The sequence below is a fragment of the Amphiura filiformis genome, unplaced genomic scaffold (assembly GCF_039555335.1).
Source record: "Amphiura filiformis unplaced genomic scaffold, Afil_fr2py scaffold_38, whole genome shotgun sequence".
NCBI lineage: Eukaryota > Metazoa > Echinodermata > Ophiuroidea > Amphilepidida > Amphiuridae > Amphiura > Amphiura filiformis.
The window spans coordinates 24,742-47,630 of NW_027305502.1; the positions used below are offsets into that span (position 1 = coordinate 24,742).

Consider the following 22,889-nt stretch of genomic DNA (forward strand, 5'->3'; position numbering starts at 1 on the left):
ACTTCAACGAACCTTTGAGCTAGGATGAGGCTAAATTTGTAGCTAATATTTTATTAGATTTTACCATAAATTGTGTTTTATTTACCAAAATACATTTTGGAGAATCAAAAATAATATTTTATAATTAAAATATATTTTTATATAGTATTAGTATCAGAGTCTAAATAAATGTTATATTTTTAATTGTAAATAAAAGTAGTTTTACAGAAGAAGGCTAAGTTTTGACCTCGAAATACACTATTTGACCTCTTTACGCAATGTGCGAAGAAATTGCTGCTGTTCATGCATTACGTGAGATTGTTTAGTACACATTTGTAGTCAAAACAGTAACTTAACAAGCACAATTTGAGAACAACAATCAAGCAGATATGATGGATCAACAAAATTATGGGGCTTCGGGGTTATTTGGTTCGTATGGAGGCAGTGATCCGAGTTTAAACATACCCGGTAAGTATGCCGATATGTATGTGCGACTACAATACATCATGATGATGACTAAAAATAGTAAGCTTACAAAAAAAATACAAAATTTGGTGAGGGAGGCCCTTATAGATTTGTTTATGTACTATTAATTTCTGTGTAAAATTGCAGTTGCAAATACTTTGACTGACGGTAACTGACCTTTGTCAATTTACACATAAAAATGAGGAGGAATGATAAAATAATCTAATATTTTTGTTATTCCATGTGCAATGACATCATTGTAGCTTCAACAAGTTGGACCAAAAAAAAGTCAACTGAATAACCAATGTGTTCATACATACGCGATATATAACAGCATGCATGATTGGTCGATAGGCGAGCATAAACAACATGAACAACGTTTATGCCCAGCTTTCCGGTCGTAAACAAGCCGCGCTAGAACCGATGATATCTGCACTGCACTCTCAACCCTCTGCTCTGTTCAAGAGGACAAGATGGGCGCAATACAACTGTACATAGGTTGTCTACCCATAAAATCCTGTAGAATGTAGATGGACGCATGCGCACGTAAAGCTCGCGAGCTATTTACGCAAAGCGCGAGTGATGTACAGGATGTTCGATGTTCGCGTGTGTTAAAACACGATGGACCGATTAAGAAAACTTTTTCTCACAAAGCAATCTGGAAAAACTTAAAAAGTAGTGTTGGCCGATACCGATCTGTGAATCGGAGATCGGTGCCGATATGGACTGCATCGGCCTTGAATCTGAATCGGCAGATGAGCTATCAGCTGCCGATCTAGCTTACCGATCTCTGAACTTGACAGTAATAAAAGTACACAACAATTCTTTAAGCTTACCATTACTTTCTTATGTAACATTACTACTATTTAATGCCAATATATTTCCAAAAAGCGTTGTTACCACCGCAAGAATCATGTCGCGTTTCATACTGTAATGTCTGTATTTTATGTATGTATCCACCCTTTGATAGACCGAATAACCACAAAATATTATCCACTCAGTGACAACACTCCCGACTGTACAGTGCGTCCCTGGGAAAAATTTGTAAACACTTTAACACTCGACACGTGAAGTCCCTGCGCCCTTCAATGTCGGGTTTCCCAAGGTGAATTTGAGGGCATGTTATTTTTAGAAATGCACACATTCTCGCTATTCCTCCTCATACGGACGATTTCATCTCTTAATCTCCGAACACGTGAATTCTTTCTGTAAACAACTCTGCACAACCAATCAGGATGGGAGTTCCGCGGTATTCCCCAATACGTCATATGCATAAATTATTATAATATCGATGGAGCTGATTTAGCTGCAGGGTCATCAAATCAATTCGCGCTGTGATTCGCCTAACTTGGTACACACGCAAATCAAAGTTGATTCGCGGAGAAGAAAGAAGAATAAAACAATCAAGAGAAATGCAAGAAACATAAAAGAAGAAAGGAAAAAAAAAAACATAAAAGAAAGAAAAGAAAAAGAAAGAAACCAAGAGAAAGGAAATACCGTAATTAGTACTGAATTGCCCAATATAATGAATATACCTACCCCCTCCAGTAACATACGGGGAATTCCATTAGCTCTGCTCAGTTATGACTTTAAAGTCATAACTGAGCATGAGCGATCATTTATTTATAGACGGTCGCCACATTGTCAATATTAAAACTAGTGGCATAGAACTACTGAAACCGCATGCGATGGTACATCATTTAATGGATTAATGATTAAACTTCCGACAATCGGAGGCACTGAGTGAGTAACGCTGGGACTTGGGGTGTAAAATGGTATTTTATTTGGGTTGATATTGACATGAAAAACCTCTAAAAACGGTCATCATATTACATACATTTTGTAGTTACATCCAGGTTTGGGGAATTAAACTTTGACCGTTAACATTACTGGAGCCCGACTTGAATGAACTTGTACTGGTTGTAAAATAACATTTAAGGAATCTGAATCGGGATCGGATCGGCCCGATCTGCTAATTTTCAGATCGGAGATCGGCAGATCCGATCTTGGGTTGGATCGGCCAACACTATTAAAAAGGATAAGGAACTGGTAGTTTTAGTTGTAAAATGATAATTAGTTGTAATTGTGGAGCAAAATAACAGCATGCAGATTGCAGAATGTTGTATATGATATGTTTGAACGGGGTTCATATATTTTCTTATATATGACTTAACGATTGTTTATGGCCCAAGGGCATAAACAACATTTAGTCATAAAAATATATTCAACCCCGTGCATACGATTGTTTATGCCCAGGGCATAAACAATGTTGTTTAGTCATGAAAATATATGAATGAACCCTGTGTACGCAACATTCTGCTTTCTGTTATTTTCCTCCACACCTAAAAATACCATCATTTTCGACTAAAAACTACCAGTTCCTTATCATTTTTAAAAAGTTTTTCCATTGTTAATTAAGGCCAGGGTCTTAGGCAGAATTTGAAGGTTTGGGTGTGTAAATGCAAAAACCTGTGTGTGTAAATTTAAGATTTGTGTACAAAGTATAGGCCGTGTGGGCAAAAACTGGGTGTGTATTTACAAATTTAGGTGTGTAAAACTAAACACTCCTTACACGGCTGGCTGCCTACATGTAAGCCCTTGGTGATGACGGGGACGATATACATGTTATTTATTTTACTTGGCCTATAAATTGTATTTTGTATCCATACTATACACTCAGCAAGCTCTTAATATATTCCCACAGTACAACTTCAGTCGATGTCCAAATTGATGTCGACATCAGGGAAATTTTGTTGCATGTTTTGTCAGCAGTTCTGCGTGTTGAAGAATTTCAATGGAATAACTTAGGCACCGGAGTTTTGCGCGGTTCGCGCAAAAGCGCACATTTTCGCGCATTTGGGTGTCCAAAGCGCATTTTGGGTTCCATCGAGAATGTTCACGATTTTGACCCATCGATAAGCTTAAAGTTAAAACTTACGATTTTATGCCCCAAATCAGCAGCATTTACAAGAAAATTCACGCAATATTGGTTCTAACTTCACTTATGTACATCAAAATACAAATAACGATCATTAAACCAAGCATAATGTGGGGAAATTTGCCCTTGCTTTCGACATTTCGATCGACGATTTGTGATGGTCGCCATCTTTATTTTTTTTTTTCCAGAAACTGGAAATGAACCGAAGTCGTTAGTAACTGATTGACAGGCCATGGTTTTACCGATGTTTTTCGTGTTTTGCATTGATAACTGGGGATCACGCATTTTAGCGCATTTTGACCTATTTTTTGGCGCATTTTCGCGCATTTTGAAAAGTGGCCAGCGCATTTTGCCGTTTTAAATCGCGCGAAACTCCGGTGCCTAGAATAACTGAACATTTTACGGGCAAAGTTTGCATACCGTCTTTTTCAAGCCTTGCTTTTCAGAGGGTAACTAATGGTACATATATTGTACTGGTAACAAAAGTTATGTATAGGGGCAAGGAATCCAATTACTTCACTGAAATTTCAGTGATTCAAGACAATTGGTTCGTTATAGAAATGAGGTACATTCCAGCGGTACCTCTTTTCTTATCATAAATAATGTACTGCTTGTCTTGAGTCACAGAAATTCCAGTGTAATAACTAATTAACTATGGTACAGTTTACATTGTACTGGTAACAAAAGTTATGTATAGAGTGTGATCGGAATCCGTCCCTCACGTGAGGGACGGACATCAATAGATTAATTGCTGTGTTTAATTAACCCTTGTTAAAATTTATTCCTTTAAGTTAGGTTAATATATAACCCTTCAACCAATAGTTATTTCATGCATGAAAATGTTGCCACATGTGCATCAATTATTTCGCTATACAAAATTTTCACGTGTGAGGGACGGAAATCAATAGAATAAGCAATCACCACCATTAGTTACATCTTCAAGTTTTCTATTGAAACTTATACACATGTTTAATCAATATATACTTTTCATGAAAGAGTAATGTTCCATCCCTCCAAAAATTAAGAAATTTGACTCAGTTTGTTTTCAAGGCGCCTATGAAGCGGGTCCAAAGTTTATGTGAGGGACGGACATTTTCTATGTGAGGGACGGACAAAATGTTACAAAATTTCAAATTTGGCAAGATTTCTCCAAATCCACCCCTAATGCTATCCTTGACATCTAAATGAAATGCAGTTGTCAAAATAATTCAAGTTCAGTGGAAATATCATATGATTATACCCGCTAAATACTTGTGTGAGGGACGGACAGCTTGTCTGTGAGGGACGGACATATAATGGCCTAAATAGCTTATTCAGTGTGTATTTCACTTTTAATTTCAAATTACACAGAAGTTTTACTTCATGCTGTTCGTTTTCAATATCCAATTGTAGTTTTACTGATAAAGAAGCAGTAATTAACAATAATATTAATTTTAATAAGTTGGTGTGAGGGACGGACAGACCCTCTTTTTAGCAACAGGATCTTCAATTCCAAATGTTTGGGAGCATGACCTTCTGGGATTGGCATGAATTTGTTTTAGACAGACTCTCTGACTGGGTAGAAGAATTTGGTTTAATATTTAGTGGCCAAATATTTTCACTCAACATACATTGGTACCTGTCCATCCAAAATAAGTTGGTGTGAGGGACGGACATGTCAGTCCCTTAATTAGTTAAGGACTAATAACTCTTAGATTTAAAGATTGGTAATTTTAGTTTCTTTATCTCTAGTAAGGTGAGCACTAATATTGATAGATGGGGTGTATGCTATTTTAATTCCTTAGAATATCTCTCAGAGAAACAACTTTTTTGGATTTTTATCCGTGAGGGACGGACAAAATTTCTAGCATTCACCTTCCATGACCTCCAACTCTCTTCTGAAAGACATCTAATTAAAAATCTCATTGATATTTCATGTGGCAGGGGTTGCACTATTGATATGTAAACAAAAATATTTTCACTCAACATACATTGGTACCTGTACATCCAAAATAAGTTAGTGTGAGGGACGGACATGTCCGTCCCTCACATTAATTAAGGACTTATAACTCTTAGATTTAAAGATTGGGAATTTTAGTTTCTTTATCTCTAGTAAGGTGAGCACTAATATTGATAGATAGGGTATATGCTAATTTAATTCCTTGAAATGTTTCTCAAAGAAAAAACTTTTTTGGATTTTTATCTGTGAGGGACGGACAAAATTTCTAGAGTTCACCTTCCATGACCCCTCCTATCTTCTGGAAGACATCCAATTAAAAATCTCATTGATATTTCCTGTAGCAAGGGTTGTACTAATAATCTGTAAACAAAAATTGACAATAGCATATAATCTCTTCCTAAGAGAAGTATTTTCATAAAAATGCAACATAGTGTCCGTCCCTCACGCTACAAATAATGCACGCAACTTTAGCGGCACGGAAAACACAAAATATGCGACAAATTTTTCTTTTTTCTTTTAGATTATTAAAATATAATCCTTTCCACCAAATTAAAACCATTTTTTATGGAAATTTGAATAAATCCTATTTTTTCACCAAATGTTACCCAATTTCCGATCACACTCTATAGGGGCAAGGAATCCAATTTCTTCACTGGCATTTCAGTGATTCAAGACAAGTGGTTCATTATAAAAATAGGTACATTCCAGCGGTACCTGTTTTCTTATCATAAATAACGCACTGCTTGTCTTGAGTCACTGCAGTAACTGGATTCCTTGCCTCTATAATATTCATAACTTTTGTTCCCAATGTGTTATTATTTTTTGAGAGAAATGCTAAAATAGTAAAATTTATCAAGGGGTGTACATGTATGTAGTACCACCTTAAGTGTTATTTCTGCCACTTTTTTGTTGGTGCTATGATGGTGCTATCACCTGTTGTGATTGTGATGATCAAGATCAGCTGCGTGTTTAAAAATGAATTTCCATTGCTTTACATGGCGTCACAAAGAATTCACTGATTTCAACAAGATAATTTTGACATTTAACACTGTATGTACTCTTGCTTTATTTTCAGTTACAAAAGGAGGTGGTGGTTCCATTTCGCCATTTCTAAATGTGGATCCCAATTATTTGAATCTCGTAAGTATTTCACTCTGTGCGCACAGCGCAATAATGCAACCCGGCGCAACTTCACAAGCCCATGGCGGCCATCTAGGATGGACTGCTCATGAGCATTTATCATTTGAAATGTAATTGTAGTACATGTTTTCCTGTAACCCACATAGCCCAGATGGCCGCCATCGTCCAACGGGCAACTTATATTATTGTATTGTAACTTTTGTGCTACTCGCAATACCAGTACCCGCTATTAAAATCATGCCTTCATTACCATATGCCTAGGGGTATTTTGCCATAAAATATGCATTTATTATTATTATTACAAAATATTTATAGGGTGCTCTACGGAGCACACAGCGCCTTACAAAATCATCAAAAACACAGAACGGCAATACACAATGAATAATACAGGAAAAAGAAATGCAGAAAAATTAACCCTGGAACAGGCATTTTTTGAATACAGACACAGATGCTGATTTCCTGATGTCAACGGGAAGACTATTCCAAAGCCGAGGTGCAGCAACTACAAAGGAATTGTCTCCAACTCATTTTTTAGTTCGAGGAACAGCGAGTCTTGTTGTATCAGTAAAAGAACAAAATCTGTGCCTTGCTCTTCCCCCAGAATAATGGAACAATTTCTTTCTCTTTAATTTACAACATACATTCATTCCACCGTAATCATTGTACATGCATAAACTTGTGTCTTTTGTTTGATATTGATAGGGTGGTCCTCAGTTCATTGTCCCCACTGGACAGGCCAGGACAAGAGGAAGGTTTGAATTGGCTTTTTCACAGATTGGAGGCTCAGTCATGGCAGGTAAGAAGGAAGGTTGTATATTGCAGGGTCAGAATTTTGGTGAGAATCCAAGAATCGCTTCTCGCAAAGATTCTCATGAACAGATTTGCAAGAATCAAGATTGATTCTTGCACTGCGAAACAAATTTCTGACCCTGATTGACAAAATTCCAAGTTATCCTAAGCTCATATTTTTCTCATAATCCCAGCCTAGAATATATTCCGTTTGGATGTTGTGAACGATAAAGTGATAACCTCATCCCAAATTGTGGTATACCACGCATGCCATTCTATGGGCTGTTGTGAAACACGTTTTTACTTCTAATGTCAAAACGGCTAGTGCAAAAAATAGACTTGCAATTGGATTATTTTGGTACATATGCCTCAATACAATGTGAGGTTATTTAGGTACAAAACATAATACAAAAAAATCTGACCACCTACCTTTAAAAAGTAGCAATTTTCAACAAATATGTAACATCATAACCATGGCACCTATCAGAAAAAAAACTTTGGTGCATTGTTGAGGCAATGACCCACATAAAAATGTATACTTTGACAGGAGCAGAGCATTAATCCCCTGGACACTACTGGTCATCTAACAGCATTTCTGATTGGTTGATAATTTGAAATGCTCATTTCAATTGCCAATTATGACTAGGCTTTAAACTAGTTATAATCAAACTTGCATTTGCAGATGATCTTATTCATACCCTCCTTGATTGGTTCAAAATTGGACACAATATTCATTTTGGCCAATCAGCAGGTAGTTCTCATGGAGTTAATTTTGTATTTACAGGTGCATTATATGGAGCATTAAATGGAGCAAGAGTGTCCGTGAGAGAAAACCTACAAGTAGAAAGTAAACATCTAGCCGGCAAAGTGAAATTTTCACAGTAAGTTTTGTTGAAATAAGCAAATTCCATGTCCTTTGTAAATCTTAATAATTATTGTTATGAATTTGGCAGACAGCTGAATGCATATTCGGCTGTCCAAGGCAGGAGTAGCAAGCGTCTTGTAAAATTGGACCATCCTTTTGTAATAGTGTCAAAGTTCAAAAGTTCAAAGTTCAAATTTATTCATCAGTCAATATCATACATAGCATATATAATAATAACATTGAATGCAATAAACAAAGTTTAATAAAGATAATAACAATTAATAATAAAAGTAAATTGTAATAACATTAACAAAGTCATATATTGATAATAATTTGTAATAGTTAATACAACTTGAATACATAATCTATGTAATATATAATACCGTAAAACCTCGTCTACAAGCATATATAGGGTTTTTGATGAAAGCTTAACTTTAATGAACCAGGCGTAGCCGTATATATACCAATACAATAGATTGGTCTTACAATAATACTTGTTTTTATATGCTTGGATCTGTAATTTATTTGCTCAAACTCCATAATGGCACCTGGAATAATTTAGCTTTCAACAGAAGCACTTTATATGCTTGTAGACAAGGTTTTACGGTATTACCGTTCATGATGTTATTATACAAGATATAATAATATAATATTATGTCAATAGTGCATTGTACTGTTATGTAATCAAAATCATTTCAATCTTTGTACTTTGCAGAGCACTTACACAAGTCACTAAACAAGGAGCAACATCAGCAAATGCAGTAGGAGTTGTAGGTAAGCAAAACGAATGTGCTATTCCAATTGAAAGTCATACACCACCTATGGAAGACATGACCTTAATCTCCCACACAGGGAGTGTGAATTTCACAGGGGATTATCTGAATGGGTGACTCTGTTTGAGATGTACACCCCCTGTGTGGGAGATTAGGGTCATGCCTTCCATAGGGGGTGTATGGATTTCAAAAGGAATAGCCCAATATCCTCAACAAATTGGTTGTGTGTAGGAAAATGGGCTGTTTTGCATCGGAATTTTGCATGCATTCTACACGCCTTTATGGAGGTTGAGGTTAAAAAGTGAGGTTTGAAGCTTTGAGAATGCCTTCACTTTCAGCAGTTAAGGGGGTACTAGTACACCCCTGTGGTAAATTTGTGACTATTTTTGTATTTTTCTCAAAAACTAATAACACAGTGGTAACAAAAGTTATGTATATTATTGGGGCAAGGAATCCAATTATTACACTGCAATTCCAGTGTCTCAAGAAAAGCGGTTCAGTATATATGATAGGAAATGAGGTACATCCTTGCGGTACCTCATTTCTTATCATAAATAACGAACCGCTTGTCGTGGGTCACCGAAATTCCAGTGTAGTGATTGGATTACTTGCCCCTATAATATACATAACTTTTGTTACCAGTGTGTTATTAGTTTTTGAGAAAAGTGGAAAAATAGTCTCAAATTTATCGAAGGGTGTAGTACCCCCTTAAATAATATCAATTACAGTTAGTCATACCATCTCAAATATTCTAAATTACCCTGTTCTTGAGTTACAAGCAAGAAGGTCAAAGAGTTTCTCAGTTATTTTGACCACACAAGGGTTAGAAACTAAAAGTGCTCCAATTATGGAATAACAAGTCAAATAAAGAATAGTTCTCACCATCTATGTTTCATTACCTAGGAAACATCGCAAACTAGGTCATGTTCACTAGAGCCTATGGCACTGACCGTGACGTGGTCTAGAGGAGTGGTGCCCCCAATCCTGATGGCCCGATGGTGCAGTCGCAATCCGTCAGTACAGTCTCCACAAGACAGTAAAATTCTCTGATCTATAGTCAAATTTACTTCAATGTGGCTCACTTTAGCATTACAATAGCAAATTTTCAGCAAGTAGACCAGCAGAACAGCTTGGAAATTTTCCATTTTAAAAGTGCAAAATCTCTGGGCTGTCGGTACATTTCAATTTTGTGCCCCTCCCCCAGTCTAGAAAAGCTGGGGGTTGACCATTATTGTCAAATATTGGGAGTAACAAAGCATTATAGACAGTACAAATTATTCCTTATTCATGACTTTATTTTATATACAATTTCACAAACAATTTGAGAGCATTTTCGTTAAAATCGGAGCGCTTTAAGTTTCTGACCACTGAGTGACCAAATTAACTAACCACCCCTCCCCGAATTTGACGTTTTTGCTTATAACTCAAGAATGATATGCCGCAGGTGTGTTATGTATGCGATCCACCAGTTTAAAGCCTGCGCCCCTCCGCCTCCGCAAAACTTCCAGTATTGGTATTCCGCCGACATGTGCTTAAAAAATTTTAGTGAAAAATGAGCGAGATGACACATTCTGTTTGATAGTGTGTCTTTTTTCCATTGTACATGTATTGAAATCAAATCCAAGTTGCCCATTTTGTTATGATTGTTTTTGGTTTTTTTTTCCTTACAGTATTAATGTACAATGTATTTGGTTTTACACTGTCAAAAATACGAGGAGAGGATGATGAAATGAACACAATAGGAGCAGCTACTATCACAGGAATTCTATATAAATCATCCAGTAAGTTGATATGTCACCCGAAATGCTATGAATGGATGAGTAGACTTGGATCCGGGTTCCTCCACCAGAATTCAGTTTATACTGAAATTCCTTCCCACAATAGACCTGATCAAACCAATTTGATTCGATATCAGAAGGACATCTCCTTGTATTCAGAATGCATGATGTGCTCTCATGTCCCACAAAAATACTGTGTAACGTTGTTATCCGCTCCCTTAAAATGACACCTCATTTGCTAAAATTGATCAAGGCATGCATATTTTATAAGTGAAAAAGCTTCCCAAATTCTGTATTATTTTCTGTCTATTTTAATCTATATCTTAAAAAACACTTTGCCGCAAAGTCTCCCCTTTTGACATGCTGCATAACATTAATCTTAAAATGTTCTTTGACAATAAAGAACATTTTGATATTGAACTAACATTAATTTATTTCCCATTTCTAAGTTTAAAATTGTATAAATATTCTTGATAAGGTAACCTTTATAAAGGCAAATTATTTAAAAGTGGATTTGTTCTTGTATCTGTTTGATTTGCAGAAGGCATCAAACCTATGGCAGCGGGTGGTGCAGTGGGACTAGCAGTTTCTACATTGTGGTGCTTATATAACAACAAAGACAAAACATGGGATTCAAATGCGTTATGATGAAACACCAAAGAACAGACTATAGAACTCTGAGAAAAAAACTTTTTATTGGCAGAGATCATCGAATTCTCACAAAACCATATTATGGACTACCAAGTGAAAACAAAACCAAGTGTGTATATTATATTTGAATAGGCAGTTGTGTCTAGATTGAGAGATGTATTATATCAGAGTGAAGAAAGACAGATTGGACAAAGAACCTTTCCAGTATACTGTAAAAGTGGAATTTTTTGTGGAACATTAATTTTCACGCTCAACACGACTCCTACGAAAATAAAAATGCACAGAATATGTTTATTTTATGGATAGGTCTATGTACAAAACTTCAAAATCGCAAAGTAGTTCAAAATTGGCAAGGCGTGAAAAATTATACGCACAAAAAAACATCACTTTTACAGTATTTCAAGTTACAGAAACTTCAATGTTTTATTGATATAAAATTGGATCGATTGAGCCCATATTTATTGGTTGAGCTATGAGTTTTAAATATTGGATGAGACGTAGTTGAGTCCAATACTTTAAAACTCATAGCAAGACCAATAAATATTGGGCGTAAAGTATCCAATTTTATCATTATTATGTTTTGGATCCAATATTTTCACACACTTGGACTCATCAAAACATAATAATGAACACATTTGGGCACTAAGTAAATTATTCCCAAGAAACATGCAGGCTTTACCAACTTGGAACCCACCCAAATGGTGCTGTACTCTCTCAAGTTTTTGCATGCATGGATTACTGCAACACAATTCACTGGCTATTTTATTCCCTCACACAAAATACTCGCTAAATTGTTAAATAAGAGTCATTCATGCTAGCTAAGAGTTCCAGAATCTTTTAATTCTTTGAGCTCAACAAAATAGCCCATGTTTCCTTGTACAGAAGATTTCAATACATTTTGTACAAGCTAATACAAGCTCAACATCCAATAACGACATCATGATGATGATGTTGAGTTTCAATACATGTACTGGAACTATGTCCAGTATCATTTTGATCACTGGTGTTTACAATAAGGAATACAAAGTATGAAGAAGATACGGGCAATGCTGGCCAGGGCTAGCCTCCCGGGCCAGGGCTGTACCAAAACTGTTTCTGATACAAGCTTGTGAGGCTAGAAATTCTAAGTTGCCACCCTGAATACAGTCATTGCTGTTCAACCTGACGTAAATTGTTCTGCCGGCTGGGGGTGAAGAAGTGTCAGTGTACAAATGAATAGATGATTTTGCTGTAACTACTATGTACTTCCAAACCTATTTGAATATTCATATTGGCAGTTTGCTAATCTCTGTATCACACGCTGTTATGTAAATATGAGAAACTATTTTGAGTGTAATGTTATGGAAAAATTGTTGTATGGATATTTTGTGAACACAATCTTAGATGAAGAATGAATAATGCTGAATATTAATATTTGATGATATATGAATGTGTCCTAATATTGCCCAAAAACTATTTTGTGCCCCCCCCCCCCCAGTTTTAAGGCAAAACTTACAATAATTTCTCCTTTTTGCTATAATTTTGTGCAAAATTGGCTGATTTTGCCCCCCTTGAAATCCATGTTGGGCCCCTGGAATGCCACTCTTTGGGAAGTGGGTAGGAGAAATCACACTGCTATCAGCCATACCATCCCTTTGGCCCCATATATCACATATACAAATGGGAATTAATGGGCTATTCTAGTTGAAACCCATACACCCCCTCCCCCCTATGGAAGACAATGATCTTTAATCTTTCACACAGGGAGTGTGAATTTCAAATGGAGTCGCCCATTCAGGTATACCCCATAGTGAAATTCACACTCCCTGTGAGGAGAATTTAAGGTTGTGTCTTCCATGCATGAATGGTGTATGGGTTTATCAAAATCTGATTAACTATGTATTCATATGTGACCAGATCTGATCCAATCAGGCTAAAGTCAGCAATAATGAAACTGAGATATAGGCAAAAAAGAGGGGAGAAAAAACAACAAAAAACATCAGAGAATGGACAAATAAAAGGTTGATAACTTTGCAATCAAATATTCAAGACACTTGGGGATTCAACATCAGTAAGTGTAGGTAATGAGCAAGTTAGTAGTGGTAGTAATTTAATTGTCAATATTTCTGACTTTGGCCTGAGTGGATCAGATCAGGTCACATATGGTATCAATTCAATTAAATTCAATTTATTTCCATCAAAATTACAAAGAATACTTAAACACCAAAATGTTTAAAAAAACATTAAGATGGAAGAGATGCAACACAAAAGGCAAATGCCTATGAAAGTGTTGCATCACCGTACAAAAATAAAACACACATAACAACAAAACCAGACAAGTACGGAGGTGTAACAAACAAAGGATAAACAAAGATAAATAAAGTCAATGTTGTTAATTTATCTTTATCTGAAGAACTATGTTTTTTAAAGTTTTTAATTTTCAAAAGATTTGGCTGGAATGAAAGTAAATTTGATTTTGAAATTCTATGGAGACTTATGTGTTTGCAATCAACTGTGTGATTTCATTGTATAGGAGTGTAAGAAGAATATATTTTTATTGATTAATGATAATCAACGTATTGTTTTAACCTGGAATTAATTGTTTACACACCCAAAGTGCATGTACAGCCTAGTAGTTGTGTTTGAGTGACAAATACAGGGTGTATCAAAATGATTGGTACCCATCAATATCCAGTGAGCATGGCTAAAGACTACCACATCAAAATTCAGCATAACATCCACCTTATTTGTAGATTTATGTCATATAAGGTCATGAAACTATAATTCTGGTCATTTCAAGGGGATCTAATGTTGATTTTGGAAGAAGAATGTGTTCCATTATATACACAATAATTCTGGCGGGTACCAATCATTTTGATACAGCCTGTATGTTTTAACCAAGGAGATAAGACTTGGAAAAGAGTCCAGTCTCCACCATAGTATGTCGCCTGTAAAGAGCAAAATAGTGTAGTGGATTATTTTGCCATTTGCTGGGTAAACTTTGAATAAAGTGCATGTGTGCTTGTTTCCCTGGGCTATTCCCAGTGGCGTAGGTAGGGGGACAAGGCAGGACATGTGCCCTTGTCGCTGCCTTAAGGGGGGGTGACAAATTGACCATTTCAGGACCCCCTAGATCAATTATGCACCCCTTCCAAGCAGCGAAAGTCAAATGAGAGATACATCATTCTGTATCCTCCCCCCCCCCCCCACCGGTCGCTACAACCCCTAGCTACACCACTGGCTATTCCATATGAAAACCACACAACCCTTATGGAAGACATGATCTTAACCTCCCACATAGGGAGTGTGAATTTCAAATGGGGTTACCTGAATCTGTGACTACATTTCAAATATACACAGTCTGTGTGGGAGATTAAGGTTGTATCTTCCATAGGAGGTTTTTCAACTGGAATAGCCCAATACATTGTGATGATAACATGCCCTAAAGGACTAACAGGCCCATAGCTTTGTACAGTGGCGGTGCCATGGAGGGGCAAATGCCCCCCAGTCAGAACTCTTGCCCCCCAGTTCCGCCCCCAAAGTAACGGAAATTTCCACTTTTTGCGGCAATTTTACATAAAATTTGTTGATTTTGCCCCCTGAAATTCACTTTGCCCCTCAATGCCCCCCCACTCAAGAAAAAATTTCTGGCGCCGCCACTGGCTTTGTAACACTCAAGCTTAAAGGTGCATATGTGATGTGATCAACAATAGCGTAGCCAGTGGGGAGGGGGAGGCAGGGGGCAGAGTGCTCCTCTGGCAAAAAATGATAGAGAAAATCTGGAGAGCAAAGGAAAAGAAAAGGGGTAAGGAGCCCCTTTTCCACCTAAGTTCACCCTGATCATGGGCGCACACATTGTCACAATAAAGCCCTTTTCATCCTGATCATGGGCGAAAATAGTGTAAAATACACAATTTTTGCATGCTACGCTCGCATATTGTCCTAGTAAAGCCTTTTTTGGAAGCTCAAATACATGTACAGTCTCTTTAAAAAACAAAACCAGTATATGTATGTATGATGCAACTGCAATTTTTTTTCATCTGTGCCTCCAAAATTGTATCCCCCCCCCCACCACCAAGAAAGCTGGATATGCCCCTAGTATTCAAGCAAAATCAGTCGGAAATAATGATTTTGAGATATAGCCAAACAAAGGAAATACTTTTTCCTATTGTTTTGGAAACTCTTTAACTGCTCATATCTTTTGAACTAGTTGACCAAACATTTTCTGCAAAATGTAGCTTTGCAAATGCAGTTTACAATCTTGTAAGAAACTGAAAATTGAATATGTCCAACTTCATACTGATTTTGCTTGATCACACCAGACATTATTATTTGATTTCAGGGTTTTCAATACCACTGACTCAGGTACACTATTTTGTTCTCCATGCATGACAATTCAATTTGGTGGATTTACCATTGTGTGCTTCATAAGTCTAGTTGCTTTGGTTTGAACCCATACATTATACATTTGAATACATGAATACAAAACCCACCCAAGTCCATACTTTGGCCAAATTGAGTTAAGCATAGGGAAATTGTTGCTATACATAGGCCTGTCATAATGTATGAAAGAACAACTCAAATTCATCCTCTGTGTCTATTGAGCATGTGAAAAATAGCATGTATGAAAGGACCACCCAAGTCCAAGATTTGAGTCTTGGAACACATTGATTGAAGTATGTATAAAAGAACAACTTGTAACACATCCATTGCTAGAGAGTGACTTTCGAAACAAAAAATGGGTTTAATAAAGGAAAGTGTGTGGTTTATTTTACATGGCAGTATGCTTATCAACATACATATCTGTGTGCTTTATTTTGTATTATCTTACAAGTGGTAATCTCATTCCAACATTGTTGTCTTTGTATATGATTCAAAAACCACCCAAGTCCAGCATTTAAATTGAACCCCCACGAAGTCCCTGAAATGCTAATCGTCATACCTAATACAGTTTAACTCACCCATTTGTATGTAAAACTTTCCAAATTGACCAGGTAAATCTAACTGAAGGAATTAAAATGATACACAGGTTTTTTTTTTCTCAAAATCAGTTCCCATGGACTTGGGTGGGTTTTGTATTCATACATTCATTTGTATGCAAGCATAATGTTTTATTCATGTAGATGTAAAACCAGGTGTTGGGCCATTACCATGATTACCATTGGATACACATTATCAACATGTACATCTTTCCATGGAGTTAATCTAGTTTCCAATTTCTTGAACTCAACATTTTTTTTTTTAAAAAGGCAGATGTTATGATCCGATATTGTTAACTCCATACATTAACAAAACTTCAGTTATGAAGGTAAAGTCATGAGTCAATGACCGTGACTTTGTGTGTTTTTGATTTGTACTTTCTAAAATAAAACATGAAGATTTCAGATCACTGATTATATGCATCAAATTTGATATATATCTGCAAGTGTCGCATACTTTTTACTAGCTCTAGGCTAAATGGATTTTTTTTCCTGCACCACACCACAAAAGCACAGATCTTTTGATTTTCATCTATTTCTGAGTTCCAGTCCAAAACTGCATGTCATCATCAAAATGAATTCACGGGGCTGTTCAATTTGAAATCCATACACCCCCTGTGGAAGACATTACCTTAATTTCCCACACAGGGGGTGTAGATTTTAAATGGAATCACCCATTCCGGTAACCCCATTTGAAATTCATACTCGCTGTGTGAAAGATTAAGATCATGTAAAATGTCTCATTGTGTCTGTTATACACCGCGTTCGGCTTAACCACCAGCAGGTTACGTTAGCTAATCGATGACACTAACAAAGGTGTGAAAATCTGAATTTTGATGATTTTTACAATCATCCGGGTGAGCAAATCACTGAATGGGCCTTTAAGGGATGGGGTATGAACGTTTGGACAGTATTTTTTGTGGGACATTAGAGCACATCAGACATATCGAATTGCATTCTGAATACGAAGAATGTCCTGATGATATCAAATAATTTGATTTTTTGAAATTCACAATAACTCGAAGTAAACTTTATAAATCTGATGATTTATACTTAAAGTGTATGTAGGTGGGATGAAAAGCCGAGGATCAATTGAAAATTTTGACCTTTCGTATTGAAGATATGTATTTTTTTTCCAAAACACCACAAAAAATTAGGTCTTTTGGGGAAAAAATCCATATCTTCAATGAAGTCAAAATTTTCAATTGATCGTCGGCTTTTCCTCCCAGCTACATACACTTTAAGAATATATCATTAGATTTATAAAATTTACTTTGAGGACTGTTATCAAAAATGTGAAAAATATCAAATTTTAACTTATTTGTCATAAAATTTGTATTATATCGTGAATTTCAAAAAATGAAAATTATTTGATATCAGAAGGACATTCTTCGTATTCAGAATGCAATTCGATATGTCTGATGTGCTCTCATGTCCCACAAAATATACTGTCGAAATGCTCAAAACGCTCATTCCAGATCCCTCTGTGCCAAAATTTCGCAAGGTCTCTATCCGGGGGGCACTCACTACAAATGGGTGACGGGGATGTGCGGCCACATTTACCACCATTTTTCAACTCCCTCTCACCCAATGACCCCCTTTTTTGTGTTACTGAACTCCCTCTCATCCAATGACCCCCTTTTTTTGTTTTCCTGTCACCAAAAGATCCCTTTTTTTTAAAATAATATTTTGGGAAATTGTTCCCAGTCTCACTGAATGATACCCTTTTTGGTAAGATTTTCTCCAGTCTCACGGAAAGACCCTCTTTTTTGGCCCTTCTGAAAGACCACGGTGTCTAGGCTTTCACCGAAAGACCCCTAGTTTTGAACTGCTGTCCGCACCCCCCCGTCACTTCCAAAGCCGAGTGCCCCCCCGGTCTCTTTCAGGTCATCTGAGATCAAATAAGTAAAGATTGCTGGCTATTCTTTCTTTCTTTTTAATGATACTTACAAATGAAATTGTTTTATGTGAAATGTTTTTATCATAAAAATCAGCAATCGTCGTACGAGACTAGCCTTTGTGCATTTTTAATATAATACATACAATCATACATTCATTGTAAGTGATCCCTACATAAATAATTCAGAATAATTGTATCTACTTATTTACTTTTTATGAAGAAAAAAATACATAATTGAATAACACTGCATAAATTGTTGTACATGTTATTTTTATAACTACAAAAAATGATTACATCAAGTTCCACAGTGGACGCAACCCAAATGGGGATCGCCAGCACTTTTTGTGGACCTGGGAATAACTCCACAAAGTAAATAAAAAAGAACTCTCTGCCCAAGCACTGAACTTGTTTGACCTTTTTGCATCTTCATATCGACCCAGGGGTGGGGGTTCTTCAAAATATTTTGTATGTGGATGTGCCACACAGACTTATGGATGCTGACTTTCTCTATAGCTACTTTTTGCTGCTTTTGCGACCCATCAGTATACCAATTTTCACAAAAAAACACCCAAATTTGCCCTAATTGTGCACTTTCAAGGGTATTTTGCACAAATACACCCAACTGGCCGCATTGTTCTCCACTAAAAACCCAAAATCACTGAAAAGGTACCCCCAAACAATGGCACATCCAGCCCGAAGACCTTCAACCAGGAAGAACCCATCTCCCCCACAGGTCATATTGATGTGAAGCCGGTTTTCTGTTAGCTATAACCTAACAAACACAAAACACCGGGTTATCCTATAAAATGTTCTAATAACATGCAAAAAACATTTTTGAAATCTTGATGCAAAACGTTCTTAACAGAATGTTATTTAAATGTTATTTATGTGTTGAAAAAATATTTTACAAAAAATGTTTGCCCAAAATATTTTACAATAACGTTTTTTTTAAAAACGTTTTCATGACCTTTATATAACCCGACAAATGTTATTAGAACGTTTTGAATAATAAACGTTTTAAGATCATTTTTGTATTTGCTAGGCAAGGCATGCTACTAGACTATGCCATAGTCGATTTTTGATAAATAAAAATATGTTATTAATCATGATGAACGCATTCAGTTGAACTCGAAATTATACTGATATTTATTACATCAAAATACTAGTATAAAATGGTTATGAAAAAGTTTATATAATTATATTTGTGACAGTAAAGGTAAAGTAGGCCCTATACGTAGGCTTATATTATTGAATGCAACATTTCATAATGGCATAACTACAATGGCACTTCAATACTGAACAATTCTAATTTTAGAATCTGCCAGTTTATTATCCGAGTTAAAAATCGACTATGGACTTTCACTTTTAAGCAGAACTTTACCCCGGGACTTCGTTCCCTAAAACACACTGTCAATCATATTTGTTTATCAATCAAATCTAACCACAAGACTAAGCATGGTGGTACAATACGCGCTAGATGCGTACGTTCATCCACCAACGTTCGCGCCAGCACAAAAGCGCCGCATTCCATAGATAGTTGTGTACCATGTATAGTTAATGGTAATGGTACGTGTCGGGAGGATTTAAACAATAACGAGATCTTGGGGACCAATCACTAGCCAGATTTATTTAAAGATGCATTACATCATGACCAATTTTAGTTAGGCCAGAAATTGGCCTAACTCTCCATAGAGTCCCGTGTTAAAAATGTTATCCGCAAGTCAAAGTCAGTAGTCCACTTGGGAAGCTAACAAACAGAGGGAGTACGGTGACTGAAAAGATCAGATGTGAAAATCTATCAATTGTGCACAAATAAGTTTTAAGCTTAAATGTAATAGCCAGAGTTTGCACAATTGACAAGTGGACTACGGAGAAGTCTAGGCATGCTACTGGCTTAGACCTAAGATGTTCGGTTTACAGTACACACACAGTTTAAATAAGTATCAACATTTGTATATAATATAATCATGTTCTGGGTCGCGCCATTTTTCCCATGAAAGTTGGGTCACGAGAACCCCTGACATAAACCCTTAACATCATTATTTTGATAAAAATGGAACTTGTTTTATCATGTTTATTAATTCAACATCACAATTTGCACTTCTCTGGTTGAGTCACGTGACGGTGCGTAACATTAAACAAAATATCTGCCAAATATTAGCCTGTACGTACCGGTATTGTGGGATTTTAAGAAATATTAGGAAAAATAACATATATGTACACTTTCATTTACCTCAAAGGCAAAATATCTGCCAGATAGGAGCCTGCGCATGTACGTATTGGTTTTTTTTAACAAAATATATTATAACAAAACATAATGCATTTACATCAAATATAATGTCAGTTGATTTTACTAAAAACAATATAAAACTAAAACACTAAAAATGGATTTTGAAAACGAGTTATTCTAATGCTTCAATGTTATACAAACGAAATGTTAAAAAAATATTAATCAATATGGTGAATATTTTATAAAGCATGATGCACAGAACAGGACATTGCTCGTGTACAGGGTGGCCCCAAAACAACTGTCCAAAAGTAAATTTCTCAACTTTGAAAAGTCTGTTTCAAATTGTTACATATTCTGAAAGAGCATCTGTCTAAGAGTATTTGGCCTGGGGAAGAAAATAACTAAAATAGTATTTAAATTGCAAATGTGGTGCCAGTTTTAAATCAAAGAGTCAAAATTACGTATAGCCTATGGGATGTGTCATCAGTTGTGCAATGGGTCGAACTTTGAGTGAATCAAAATTGATTCTCATAAACTCAGTCATTTTGCCATGTGTGATTGCTCCACAGCAACGCCCTCAATTTTTTTCGAATTTCTACTTTTTGCATGATTGTATTGCCCAACGGTGTACTAAATTACCACGTGCAAGACTAAGCCTGGAGTGCTCTAATAACAGTAAATTTATTCTGAGTTTATCGAGTGATGGCTGAACACATCGCGTGTGTATCATTGAATCATTAAATCAGTGACGTATAAACTGTGCGCATATATCGGTATTCGTCTTATGTCTTGACGTATAAACTGTGTGCATTTCGCTATTCGTCTTACGTCTTGTTTAACGACACAGCTACGTACGTCATTTGTTTCGGCTCGAAATTAAAAAGGGACAATGTGATCAGTGAAAACTAACATTTTTAAATTTAGAAATAGGAATATATTCTTTATGCAAACCACACTTAACTTGTTCCCAGTGGCGTAGCTAAATGACAGGGGGTGGGACGTGCCCTGGGCGCCACATTAGGGGGGGGCGCCGAAATGATGATATGGTTAAAATAAGGGTCTACAAGAAATAGAACTCAAGGTGAAAAAAATAAAATAGCCGTTATTGCAGTGTATTAATAAATTGCACGTTGCGCGGGCGTTGTCTTAATATGGTGTAACCACTCCCACCCACTTTACCACTTTTGAGATTCTTGAGCGCTCTGGGCAAAAAAAATTGGGTCAACAATTAATTTTAAAAAATTGCATCTTTGCCCTGGGCCGCGCCAACTTCCCCTAGCTATACGGCACTGCTTTCTGCGTTTGGAATAGGGATGCATTTATCAGTACATGGCTTCAAAGAAGTTGAATTTGTTTTATCATTCATTCTGCAATGCTTGAATGGTGATTTAAGTACCGGTACGTGCTGGTACCATCATATGTTTGTAAAGGTCGAACTCGCATTATTTTATTTAAGTTTAATATTTGACTTAAAATGGCTTCTACTAAAATACCCAACGTCCACTTCTTGTAAGGGTTTGGTTTCAACTGTGTAAAATATTTGACAAGTAAGATATTTGACTTAAAATGACTTCTTCTAAAATACCCAACGCCCACTTTTTGTAAGAGGTTTAGTTGACAAGTAAAATATTTGACTTAAAATGACTTCTACTAAAATACCCAACGTCCACTTCTTGTAAGGGTTTAGTTTCAACTCTGTAAAATATTTGACAAGTAAAATATTTGACAAGTAAAATATTTGACTTAAAAATGACTCTTTATAATAATTGACAAGTAAAATATTTGACTTAAAAATGACTTCCACTAAATTACCCAACGTCCACTTCATAGGTTGAGTTTCAACTCTGTACAAAATCGGAAGCATCATACCAATGACCAATCATCTTGATAACAATGTGTTTATTCAAAATATCTCCTTCACTATCTATTAGCGATGGCTTTGAAATCATCTGATACCTCATTAATACGGAAGTGATTGTATATATAACTGTGCACAAAATGTATACGGACACTTAAAACAAAAGCAACATCTTGAAGACATTTAATATAAATTACCATATAATCATTATATGAATAATAATTGTTCTGTGTATTTTGATACCTTATGATGCTACTTTATTTCACCAAGTTATTGAATGGAAAAAGAGAGCATTTCTACTCGAGTAAAAAGTCTTTGTATCAATTTTTTCACTTTTAAAATGCTATTTTTTATTCAAATTGGTATAACTTGGGAAAATAAAGTTGCATAGTGTCGAATAGGGTATCAAAATAGGTAGACAAAATTCTCCATCTTTTGGTAAATTAGGTTTAGTGTCTCTAATGCTCTGCATGCTAGCCATAGGCTTCAACATAAAGTCCAAGTTTTCAGGTATTTTCTCAAAATATCAAAAGCTATCGTAAGAACCACTGAACCAATAGTAGGCTTATTTGTACTCATTTTAATGCATTTTTCATGCTGATTCCAAATATGGTCATGAAAATTCA

At 36.1% G+C, this 22,889-nt stretch overlaps 1 protein-coding gene across 1 annotated transcript; it reads left to right on the forward strand.

The window, feature by feature from the left end:
- The first annotated feature begins 252 nt into the window (after positions 1-252).
- LOC140144067 (mitochondrial import inner membrane translocase subunit Tim23-like) lies at positions 253-14,812 on the forward strand. Its single transcript, XM_072165903.1, has 7 exons — positions 253-447; positions 6,397-6,461; positions 7,164-7,257; positions 8,035-8,131; positions 8,831-8,889; positions 10,559-10,669; positions 11,208-14,812. The coding sequence occupies exons 1-7, from the start codon at positions 369-371 to the stop codon at positions 11,312-11,314; spliced, it is 612 nt and encodes a 203-aa protein (XP_072022004.1). The 5' UTR covers positions 253-368; the 3' UTR covers positions 11,315-14,812.
- The last annotated feature ends 8,077 nt before the right edge of the window (positions 14,813-22,889 follow it).

Coding starts and splice junctions, on each gene's coding strand:
- LOC140144067 (XM_072165903.1), top strand. CDS start 369: ATGATGGATCAACAAAATTATGGGGCTTCGGGGTTATTTGGTTCGTAT. Junction 8,890..10,558: donor AAATGCAGTAGGAGTTGTAG/GTAAGCAAAACG, acceptor TTTTCCTTACAG/TATTAATGTACAATGTATTT. Junction 10,670..11,207: donor AATTCTATATAAATCATCCA/GTAAGTTGATAT, acceptor TTTGATTTGCAG/AAGGCATCAAACCTATGGCA.